The 12,011-nt window shown below is 45.3% G+C and overlaps 1 protein-coding gene across 2 annotated transcripts; it reads left to right on the top strand.

Moving 5' to 3' along the window:
- The first annotated feature begins 1,193 nt into the window (after nt 1-1,193).
- Nucleotides 1,194-5,876, top strand: LOC105054481 (uncharacterized). Of its 2 annotated transcripts, XM_010936005.4 has the most exons (3): nt 1,194-1,536; nt 2,891-2,944; nt 5,486-5,876. In XM_010936005.4, exons 1-3 carry the CDS (start codon nt 1,411-1,413, stop codon nt 5,708-5,710), a joined length of 405 nt encoding a protein of 134 aa, XP_010934307.1. In that variant the 5' UTR covers nt 1,194-1,410; the 3' UTR covers nt 5,711-5,876. The 2 variants fall into 2 exon arrangements, with proteins under 2 accessions (XP_010934307.1, XP_010934308.1); XM_010936006.4 differs by lacking the exon at nt 2,891-2,944 and having other exon boundaries at nt 1,254-1,536.
- The last annotated feature ends 6,135 nt before the right edge of the window (nt 5,877-12,011 follow it).

Consider the following 12,011-nt stretch of genomic DNA (forward strand, 5'->3'; position numbering starts at 1 on the left):
GATATATAATAAAATAAAATATATTTAATAATATATTATGTAATATTAATATATATTAAAATAATAAATTATTACATTATATTGTATGCTATTATAATAATTTAAGATATTAATACTATATTATAATAATAAAAGAAGATATTATACTATAATATTATATTATTACAATATATTATATTAAAGTAATAAAATATTATTATCTGATAATAGTATTATGTTATAAGATAGTATTGTATATTATTATATTATTATAAGATTAGAGGTATATTAAGAATGAAATAAAAATATTATTTTTTTGATTGATGAAAAAATTATCTATCTACTTTCTAAATGGATAAGGCTTTTTTCTATTATATAGATAAATACTATCGAAAATATAATTTATTTATTTAAAATAAATATGAAAATATAAAAAAATTTATAATATTTATCCATCACTGAACGAGCTGTATAGGTTATATCTGTTGCACCCTATGGAGTAAGAGGTAATTGGATTGTTGTACTACTTGTCGAGCGCAATTCATTTTGCTTACCTTTCACGCTTATCTGGATCCCTTTCTTCAAAGAGGTAGTAATATCCACTTGACAACAAACACTTGCATTACCGCACTTGCGAGGTGTTCGGTGAACTCATCAAAGAATAATGACTTGCTGTACCAAAAAAAAAAAATAATAATAATAGCTTGCTGGCCGCCGTCATAATCTTGGAAGCCCTCTTTTGTCCCTATGGTTCAATCCGGCCGCCATGGCTTTTCATGTGACTCAACTATAACATCTTTTCAAAGAACGTCAAAATAATAATAATAATAATAATAAATTAGGATGATGTCACACCTTATATGCTGGATCATAATAATAAAATAATAATAAAATTGGTATTTACCAGACAATAAAAAAATTTTGAAGATTTGAGTTGGGCTGAAAGAGCTAAAAACAAGTCAGAAACCAGGTGGGCATCAAAAAGCATGTTTAGAACTTCTGCACACGTGCCTAATGCGCTGGTGGTTTGGGTAGGAACAGGATACACTGAATGGAATCTAGCAGCCAAACCTCTTCGCAGCACATTTAATGCAATTGAGTGGTCTCCACATCTTATGATTTCACGCGCATCCCCGTGGAAGGACATCATTTAATGCTTCCGTGTCATTTTTGGGCAGCGGAGGCGGCCAGCGTGCATGGTGGGCTGTGAATTCTCAGGCATTAAACATACGTTGTCCGCTTGCACCTCCTCCAGTCATTCCTTGCCATTTCTTCCGATATGGACAAATATTTTCCATTTGTTTTATGTGCTAATTTATTTCTAATTCCACTTCCCACTTGATAAGGCACCAACATGCTTCCACCTTCTCCCCGCTGCCCACAGAGAAAAAAAAAAAGCGAGAGACGGTAGGAGAGAATTAGCAAGAGAGAATGGAGAAGAAAGAGGGAAAGGTGATGGATGTGAGTCTCAAGGAGCTCTCAAGGAAGCTTGAGGAGTTTGCCAAGGAGAGGGACTGGGAGCCATACCACAGCCCAAGGAATCTGCTGCTTGCTATGGTATGAATTTCTCTTTGTTATACATCCACAACTTGATCCTTAGCTTGTTAATTTTCTTCATAATAAAAGTTTATTTCAGTTATTTATATGAATTTCTCTTTGGTAGGAACAGATGTTTCTTTCTTTTTTATGTGAAGATTTGAAGATCCCTCACAATTCTCTTGATAGGAAATTATCAATAGATTAAAAAAAAATGAAAGTGGTGGCAGTGAAGAATTCCTGGCTTTCATGCTTCTGTTTATAGTAATTAATAGTTGGAATATGGAGAAAAATTAGATTTTTTTTTAAAATTTGTATAAATTTAGTAGATAGATGAGATTATCATCACAAAGAAGATCAAAAGCCTCTCATTCACTGTTTCACTAAGATCGATGAACATCATAGCAACATAGATTACCTGCTAGGCTTGCGGACTATCCTTCTTTTCTTTCCTCCTACTTTTGTAATCCGTCCCGCCGTCTCTTCCCACCTATCTCCTGATGAAAGGCACAGGCTTTCTTTTCTCTTGCTCTGAAATCATTTTACAGAATGATAAAGGAATGGTTGTTGTTTCCTCCCATTTTTTCAAGCATGTTTCACTCAAACTTCCGAGATTATTAGTCATTTTGAGACTTTTTCTCTTGATCTGTAAAAAAAAAAAAAATCAAGCAGAAGAAAGTTTATTTGCCCCATAAATTCCATGATCATTAAAAGCACCAAATCATTTCTTTTTAATTTTGTTTAGCTTCTTCCAATCAATTGTTGAGTATAAAATTTCGAGTTAATTATTATTGAAACAATTCAACCGATCTCCGACTCTAACTCTACATCGATCTTATGAACATAATACTCCGACTAATAATTAGTTGACCGACCGACAGTCGGCTATTATCAACCAACAACGGATAACCACGACGACTCAGTTAATATCCGACTGATGATCATCGACATATCAGAGTCATCATCCGATGCTCATTCGGATCTCCATGACTACCGACCTATTACTATTACCGATATATAGTCGGTTTATTTTTCCACGATTACATAAAGTCGGAATATGTGGAACCTATATATCTAACCGTTATAAACGGTTATCGACTACATATCACGATCATTAGTGGACATAAACAGCCCATTAACTTCACGATTATGATCCGATAATTTAGTGCCATAAAAAGTGGGATCACGTGCTCGACGGTTACATCTGAATCATCTATAAAAGGGAGGTAATTGAATAGTATTGATAAAGATAATTTTGGATTGAGACTCTACCATTGTAAATATTCTTATCTACTATTCACTACTCTCTACTGATTTAAACATCGAAGAGTTCCCATCGGACACAATTTCGATCTGTGAGGACTTCATTTTGCAGGTGCTTTTCTCCGACGACAGATGCAACAGGAGATTGACCGCAATAAATATTATGGTAAAGAACCAATATTGAATGTTTAATTCTCTCAAAGTGCATGCAGCATCTACAGCACCTCATCACCATGCTTGCTTGCGTTTGTTATTCTTGGTGATTGTTAGATAAACCGACAAAGCGATATCAGCTAAGATTAAGGAATAAGTTCCAAGTTGGAGTTGCATCCAACATGGTGAGAATGAAAGGATATAGATATCATTCCATGTTCTTCGTATCTCATTCTACAGAACCTCATCCAGTCCCATTCCTTTCAATAAATCTTGCCTCAGCGCAGGTTCAAAGATTCTGATCTCCGGCCCATTAGAAATTTTTTTATATTTTTTTATTACACCATTTTGACGACAATTTCCACTATTACTTGTTCTCAGAACAACACTTTTGTCCTTTTCAGAAGGATGCATAGCTAGGTGGTCATCTTTAAGAAATTACTTTGGAGTAAAGTAGTCCATAGGTTGAGTTTGTAGGACTTTTTAATATTTCGTAGAGGCGAATGATGATGTTGATACAGGAGGCCCTTTGTGAAGGGAACCCAGAGCATCCCCAGTTTTAACGGTGGAATGGGGGCCCTACAAGAGGAAGTGGGACTTGATAAATTAATGGGGTAATATGGATGCGAGTTGTGGAGAGGTGCGATCTTAGATGGAGGTCATAAAATGTTTTGTTTTGGGTGTCCAAATGATGTGTATTGTCGTATAGTGTGGTCTTCTTTCTTTTTTTTTTTTTTTGCTAAAAGTATAGTGTGGTCTTTCGAAACATCATGCAAGGTATTGGTCCCATCAACCTTGTATGCTTGTCGTGAAAGGCATTTTTGTTTGCAGTGCACTTGTGTTTTGCAACTCTTACATACTTTTGCATAGGATTCAGATGATGATGTTGGCCTCAAATTAATGATTATGTTGATGGCAATGCTTAAACACTAAACATAACATGAGTCATGTTGATGAGATATTAGAAAGAGACGGATGTAGGGCGCAGACCAAAAAAGAGAGCAAAACTGCAAGCTCATTGACTGCTCAATCAAAGTCTCATCGAAGATGAGTTTGGCTAGAATGACCCCACGGAGGGACACCCTGTGCTAATAAAACTCTTTATGTTCCTTTATTTGGAAAAAAAAAAAAATTATGTTCCTGCCTCTGTAGCCATTGGATAATTCAAGTTATAATTAATTGTTTTTATAACTGTTTAAGTCATGTAATCCAGAGGGCTGATCATGAACACACCAAAGGCTTTTGAGTGTTGTCTGGCCTGTCTCTAGTTTCCTTCACAGTTGGTGAATAGAAACAAGGTGACCTGACACCTTATTTATTCAAAAAGAATCTTGCTCAAGAGATTTTTGCGAAAATTTCCCCTTTGGGTTGGTTTTGTATTTGATATCATATCCATATGCTCCAAAAATCACAATTTTCCGCAACATTTAATTATTTATTAGGCCACAGGCTGAAATTAACTATAGTATCCGTGTATCAACAGGGGTTACTGGAATTCTTAATGCCAACTAAATTAATTAATTTAAAATTAATATAGGTATTAGCATACTTTATCAAGCGAAATGACCAAAAATTGTGCATCACCACTATTGACATAGATTTTGTCCATCATCAAACGACTTATCTTGCAAAATATCAACCTCTTCATCAATTAACAGCTATAGGTAGGTTCCGGATGACTTACTCGAATTTTGCACCCCCCTTTTTATTTTTGGTAAAAAAAAGGGTTTGGAGAGGGGCGTCCCGTATGGCTATCTCCCTTGGGTGTGATCATAGGGCCCCAACCCCACCGGAGAATGTTCGGGGCACCATTGAAGTCTGACGGATCAAAAGTCATTTAATCGAAGCCCGATGTTTATCAAGATTCGAACCCGAGTCACTTACATGAAAGCAAAATCTCATTCCGCAGGCCACTCTCCCAGTGGTCGAATTTTGCTTCTTTACTGAGCAGTATTCTACAAATAGGCTGCATGTTTTCAAGTTTAACGGTGTCCATTAAACCAATTGCTATGCATCTATTATTCCGAGCAAGTTGAAAGAAACAAGAAGATAAGAATGAATATTAAGTAATCACTGGCTAGTTGCTGCCAGTCAGAGGCTAAGGCTTGTTCCATACATGCATGCATGCAAACAACAAAACACACCCATTCTTATGTTGTTAGGCTGATCAAAATCCCTGCAGTTGAAAAATGAGTCTAAATTTGAAGGCACTGTCATTCATTGTGTTTTTTTTTTCTGCAAAATCAATGAAACGAGTCAAAGATAATCGCCCTAATATATGTATATGTTTTATGGTTAACATATGACTATAGTGATAAGATATTTTCTTTATTTCTCGCCATTTGCCAAGAGAACTGCAAATTAATTGAATATTTGGATGCTAGAATGTTAAATGTTTAGAATCATACTATTTAGGGTTTTTATGATGGCTTTTCCAATATCTTTAGTGTTTTCACTTTGCTACATATTTGCAGTCCATTCAAAATTGATAATTATAACTTTCATAATTTTGGAATAAAATGTCACCACACACACCTATTATTCCCTTGAACAGGTTGGTGAAGTGGGGGAGCTCTCAGAAATATTCATGTGGAGGGGAGAAGTGGCGAGAGGTTTACCAAATTGGAAGGAATCTGACAAGGAGCATCTCGGAGAGGAGCTTTCGGACGTCTTACTATACTTGATAAGATTATCTGATATATGTGGTATTGATCTTGCTGATGCAGCGGTCAAAAAGATTGGCAAAAATGCCATCAAATACCCTCCAAAAGCTCCTTGAAGAGCATAAGAATACCACCTCGTGCTGCATTGTTTTGCAGCTGGAATATATCTCAACCTAAATAAAGTTGTCCACTCTTTGGTCTCATATCCTCGAGAAGTATGTTATGTAAAAGCATATCCAGCTTATGCTAGAAACTATATATATATGTTCAATATTCTAGCTACGTTCTTCTGGTTGGTCAACATTTGAAAGCATGTGTTAATCTAACATGAGAAAGTAGATGATTCCAATACACGGGAAAACTTTTTTTTTCACATATTTATATACTTTTCTATCCAAAAAAGAAAAAAAAATGAACATGTTCCAACAGATAGGTCAAGTACACCAATACATACAGCCCAATGATCGCACCCCTCCTCCGCCTGGGAGGAGGTTCATAACTTGGTAGGCGTTTCTCGAACGCTAAGTATATAGTAATTCATTCTTGATATTCCAAACATTGTTTTCAAAAATTATACTTGTGAAAATCTATAGATTCTGAAAAATGAGGTTATGTCTACATTCTTTGATGTCATACATATTTTTAGAAAGATTAATAGTATGAGATTATGTCTACATTCTTTGATGTCATACATATTTTTAGAAAGATTAATAGTGTTGTAGATCGATTGGATAACAATATATATGGCTAATCGCATAGGATTTATTTTATGGACGTCTATGCTAGATATTCATATTGAGTTTCTTAATATTTTATTTTTTTAATTTTATGGACACATCTATTCTGGATAGGTTTAAAAATTCGATTTACTGAAGAAAAAAAAAATCTTGTTGGCATTGCACATGGTAATTATACTCACCAAATGGTAAGACTCGCTTAGGTAGCTTCACCTTTCTTGTCAGCCATTCATGCCATCCATGCTTTTGAAATAGATGGCCCAAATTTATGCCTTTAATTGATGTTCAATTCAAGCTCCAATCAAAGTACAAAGCTACTTACTATCCATTTCAATGCAAGTCTGATCTTAGGTCCAAAAAATATTAAATTTTATATAATTTGATCCAAAATTTGATGGAAATTAAATGAAGAGTTTAGATCCGTGGCCCGGCCCATGATCAGTCAAGATGCAACCTACGAGCTACTTGCAATCGTTTTGCAAATTGGACGGCTTTTTTTTTTTTTAATTGTTAGGGACCAATTATTCTTTTGAAAAAAAATCATAACGATCGTGGGCGACAGCGATCAAATCAAGCTCGACTCATGGGCTGAGCCGGCCATCTCTTTTCTCGATTATTTTTAGACCGTTCGCAGAAGGTGGTCGACACGACGTTGCTTTTTTCTTGAAAAATAATTCGTGATTCGATCCAGCAAATGATTCCCGTTGTCTTCCAATAAAAAAAGAGAGCATGTTAAGAGTCATCGGCAAGATCACCGCTCCACTCACCTGCTTACGTGGAAATCAGTGATTGGCTAAATCCCAGACGGGGCCTACCTCCCATGAAAATTTGCAATCCCAGAATACCACGTGTGAGGAAAATTTTCTGGTGATCTGTACCAGTGCTCAAAATAGATGGCCCAAATTTATGTCTTTAATTGATGTTCAGTTCAAGCTCCAATCAAAGTACAAAGCTACTTACTATCCATTCCAATGCAAATCTGATCTCAGATCCAAAAAATATTAAATTTTATATAATTTGATCTAAATTTTGATGAAAATTAATGAAGAGTGTTGCGGCAATCGCCTCATCGCCCGGTCGTCGGGAAGCGTGCACCTGCAAAAGGAAGTCCGCACTGACCGGAGGCGGCTCCGGCGGGACCCTCCGACGGTCAAGTCAGAGAGGTGACTGGGCAACAGTGAAATGCAGACAGAGAGCTCTGGGAAAGAGAGAGGGAGAGAGAGAGGGGAGCGAGCCTGCGTATGTGGGAGAGACGGGCGGATCGATCCCTTGCACTGTTGCCTTCCCCGGTTTATATAGTGGAGCACAGTATGGCGCCGTCATTAATGGCGCGGACAAGTGAGGAACTGTCAACTCACTGTAGACTGTCAGAGCCGCCGTGAAAATGTCATATCGCCGTGTAGCCGTCTAATCACCAGGGTTGACCCGGCTCTCGGCGGGACAATGCCCCTAGGTAACTGTGCCGCATGTCCGTGTCAGAGCTGACAACGTCTGGCGGCCGTACGGTGGTTGGTGGAGTCGGCCGACCCAAGGTCGGTGGCCAGCAGAGTGGTGTCGGACTCCTCCGTCGGTCGGCGAGCTTCGTGTGGGTCGGCTACCGGACCTCTGGGTTTAGTCGGTCGGGAATGGACCGTGGAATGGCCGCAGTTAGCCGCTGATGGCGTCCGTCGGTCTGTCGCCCGACCGTAGTTAGCCGCTGATGGCGTCCGTCGGCCTGTCGCCCGACCTACGATCGGCCAGTCAGAGTCGGCCAGTCGGGGTCGGCCAGTCGGTCGGTCGGCCAGTCGGTCGGTCGGCCAGTCAGAGTCGGCCAGTCGTCCGTCGGGGTCGGCCAGTCGGTCGGCCGGCCAGTCAGAGTCGGCCAGTCGTCCGTCGAGGTCGTCCGTCGGGGTCGGCCAGTCGGTCGGCCGTCGGGGTCGGCCGTCGGGGTCGGCCAGTCGGTCGGTCGGCCAGTCAGCCCCTTCGACCGTAAGTCGGTCGGTGGGTATTCCCCAACAGTTGCCCCCCTCCACTCCTGAGCCCGATGTCGTGTTGGCTCGCGTGAACACGTGGGCGACGGCTTCGGACGAAAGGAGTGGTGTTCCATCTTTTCCTGCCCCGACTCTGGCGATCATATCAACGAACGATCCAATATCGATCGTTTCGACTGTAGGTCGAGCATGCACGTCGGGTCGGAGGTCGGCCAACCTCCGAACGTTGCTCGTCGACACGATCATTCTGCAGAATCTGATAGTCGAGTAGCATCCGACGTATTCGGATAGGATAACGATGGCAAGTCGAATATCCATTGTCCAGCCCTTGGTCGGACGTATGCGTCGGGATGTATGATAAACGGTGGCAAGCCGAATATCCTTCGATCGGTCGTGACCAGATCGGTATGTCGCGAATGCGACTGCGGTCGTCTTGGCGTTTTGCCCTTCTTAGTCGAAGCTAAGTCGGCAAGTTAGCCAGCCGCATTAGTCGAAGCCCTTTGCCTTCAGAGGTGGGGGCCGTCGTAGATATTCCGCTCCTTCGATCTCCGTCGCAGAATCCGATACGTCTTCGACGATCGAGACGTAGATTGAGCAATTGGTTCGGCGATTTGTTGATCAGGCCGACGACGGAGTCATAGATTCGGCGATCGGCAACCGAGCCATGTTGGTCGGGGCCTTTTGCCTTCAGAGGCCGAGGCCATCGATTTCGGCGATCGATGATCCAGCCGTTGATTCGGCGATCGACGATCGGCCATGTTGGTCGAAGCCTTTTGCCTTCAGAGGCCGAGGCCGTCGATTTGGCGATCGATGATCCAGCCGTTGATTCGGCGATCGACGATCGGCCATGTTGGTCGGAGCCTTTTGCCTTCAGAGGCCGAGGCCATCGATTTCGGCGATCGATGATCCAGCCGTTGATTCGGCAAACGACGATCGGCCATGTTGGTCGAAGCCTTTTGCCTTCAGAGGCCGAGGCCGTCGATTTCGGCGATCGATGATCCAGCCGTTGATTCGGCGATCGACGATCGGCCATGTTGGTCGGAGCCTTTTGCCTTCAGAGGCCGAGGCCATCGATTTCGGCGATCGATGATCCAGCCGTTGATTCGGCAAACGACGATCGGCCATGTTGGTCGAAGCCTTTTGCCTTCAGAGGCCGAGGCCGTCGTAGATTCTCCGCTCCTTCGATCTCTATCAGGATCTGCGCACGAGGAGCGGGGAGAGGGGCGTAGGAGTCATACCTGCGATGCGTCGGTCTCGGACTCCATCGTCAGGGTGACTTTTGGATTCGTCGGGGTGGCGAGACCCGACTATCGGTCGGGAGCCTGCTTGGTTCGGCGGGTTCCCGACCTTTCCTCCGCTTCTCCTTCGGGCCTCTGGGTTCGGCCAAACGTCGGTCGGATGCCCCTTCATCCGCGCGCATATACTTATATGCGCGCTCCAGCAGTTCGGCGTATGTTCGGGGGAGGGTTTTGTCCAGGGAGTAGGTGAATCGGGATGCCCTCAGCCCCCGCTTCATGGCTGAGATTGCCATGTCTTCGTTGAGGTCCCGGACCTCGAGCGTGGCCGCGTTGAATCGCGCCACGAAGTGTCGGAGCGTTTCTTTTCCCCCTGCTTGAGGGAGAAAAGGCTGTCCGACGTTCGCGGCGGCTTTCGGCTGGTGCTGAAATGGGCCACGAACGAGTGCTCGAGCTGTCCGAAGGAGTGGATACTTCCCGATCGGAGGCCGGAGTACCAGGCCCTGGCAGCCTTGCGGAGCGTTGCGGGGAAGCCGATGCAGAAAAGAGCGTCGGTTGCCCCTTGAATCGTCATGAGAGCTTTGTAATCCTCGAGGTGGTCGACTAGGTCGGTGGAGCCGTCGTAAGACTCCGCGTTTGGCATTTTGAACCGACTGGGAATCGGCTCGTCGAGGACCAGTCGGGAGAGAGGCTGGGCGGTCTGGAAGTCGACGTCGTTCGAAGACTTCTGGCCGTCCATCTGCAGTTGGGCGAGTCGGCGGTCGATTTCCTCGAACCGGCGCTCGTAGTCGTCCGCTCGTCGATGCTGGGAGACCCCAGGGGTGGAGCCTCCGGAAGATTCTGAGAGAGAGGCCGACGGCGTGCGCGGCCGTTTCTCCTTCCTTGCCCGTTCCAACGGGGAAGGGGAGGGCCGCTGGGACCGTCGGTCGTCGCGCCATGGTCGTCCCTCCTCTTCTCCGTGGAAGCGCTTTTGGGGGCGCTCGCATGGAGGCGACAGGGATCGGCGCGGTCGTCGGCGGCTGCTCCTGGAAGGCATAGGTCGGGCCGCCGGTTGCTGCTGGAGGCTTTTGACTGCGTCGGTCAGTACGGTCATCTACCGTACGATGGCCGCAATCTGCGCCTCCGTGGTCACTGCAGGGCGCGGAGAGCTAGGCTCCGCCGCCGGTGGTGGCGGGGAGGCCTCTTCCAGCGGGAAGAGCGCCTTGCCGACCCAGTGATTCTCGATCGTTGAGCTCTTGTCTTTGTCATGCTGTCCCCTTCCTGGCGCGCCAATCTATTGCGGCCAATCGCCTCGTCGCCCGATCGTCGGGAAGCGTGCACCTGCAAAAGGAAGTCCGCACTGACCGGAGGCGGCTCCGGCGGGGACCCTCCGACGGTCAAGTCAGAGAGGTGACTGGGCAACAGTGAAATGCAGACAGAGAGCTCTGGGAAAGAGAGAGGGAGAGAGAGAGGGGAGCGAGCCTGCGTATGTGGGAGAGACGGGCGGATCGATCCCTTGCACTGTTGCCTTCCCCGGTTTATATAGTGGAGCACAGTATGGCGCCGTCATTAATGGCGCGGACAAGTGAGGAACTGTCAACTCACTGTAGACTGTCAGAGCCGCCGTGAAAATGTCATGTCGCCGTGTAGCCGTTAATCACCAGGGTTGACCCGGCTCTCGGCGGGACAATGCCCCTAGGTAACTGTGCCGCATGTCCGTGTCAGAGCTGACAACGTCTGGCGGCCGTACGGTGGTTGGTGGAGTCGGCCGACCCAAGGTCGGTGGCCAGCAGAGTGGCGTCGGACTCCTCCGTCGGTCGGCGAGCTTCGTGTGGGTCGGCTACCGGACCTCTGGGTTTAGTCGGTCGGGAATGGACCGTGGAATGGCCGCAGTTAGCCGCTGATGGCGTCCGTCGGCCTGTCGCCCGACCGTAGTTAGCCGCTGATGGCGTCCGTCGGCCTGTCGCCCGACCTACGATCGGCCAGTCAGAGTCGGCCAGTCGGGGTCGGCCAGTCGGTCGGTCGGCAGTCGGTCGGTCGGCCAGTCAGAGTCGGCCAGTCGTCCGTCGGGGTCGGCCAGTCGGTCGGCCGTCGGCCGGCCAGTCAGAGTCGGCCAGTCGTCCGTCGGGGTCGTCCGTCGGGGTCGGCCAGTCGGTCGGCCGGTCAGTCAGGGTCGGCCGTCGGGGTCGGCCGTCGGGGTCGGCCAGTCGATCGGTCGGCCAGTCAGCCCCTTCGACGTAAGTCGGTCGATGGGTATTCCCCAACAAAGAGTTTAGATCCGTGGCCCGGCCCATGATCAGTCAAGATGCAACCTATGAGCTACTTGCAATCGTTTTGCAAATTGGACGACTTTTTTTTTTTAATTGTTAGAGACCAATTATTCTTCTGAAAAAAAATCATAACGATCGTGGGCGACAGCGACCAAATCAAGCTCGACTCATGGGCTGAGCCGGCCATCTCTTTTCTCGATTATTTTTAGACCGTCCGTAGAAGGTG

Source organism: Elaeis guineensis, chromosome 11, assembly GCF_000442705.2.
Source record: "Elaeis guineensis isolate ETL-2024a chromosome 11, EG11, whole genome shotgun sequence".
Classification (NCBI taxonomy): domain Eukaryota; kingdom Viridiplantae; phylum Streptophyta; class Magnoliopsida; order Arecales; family Arecaceae; genus Elaeis; species Elaeis guineensis.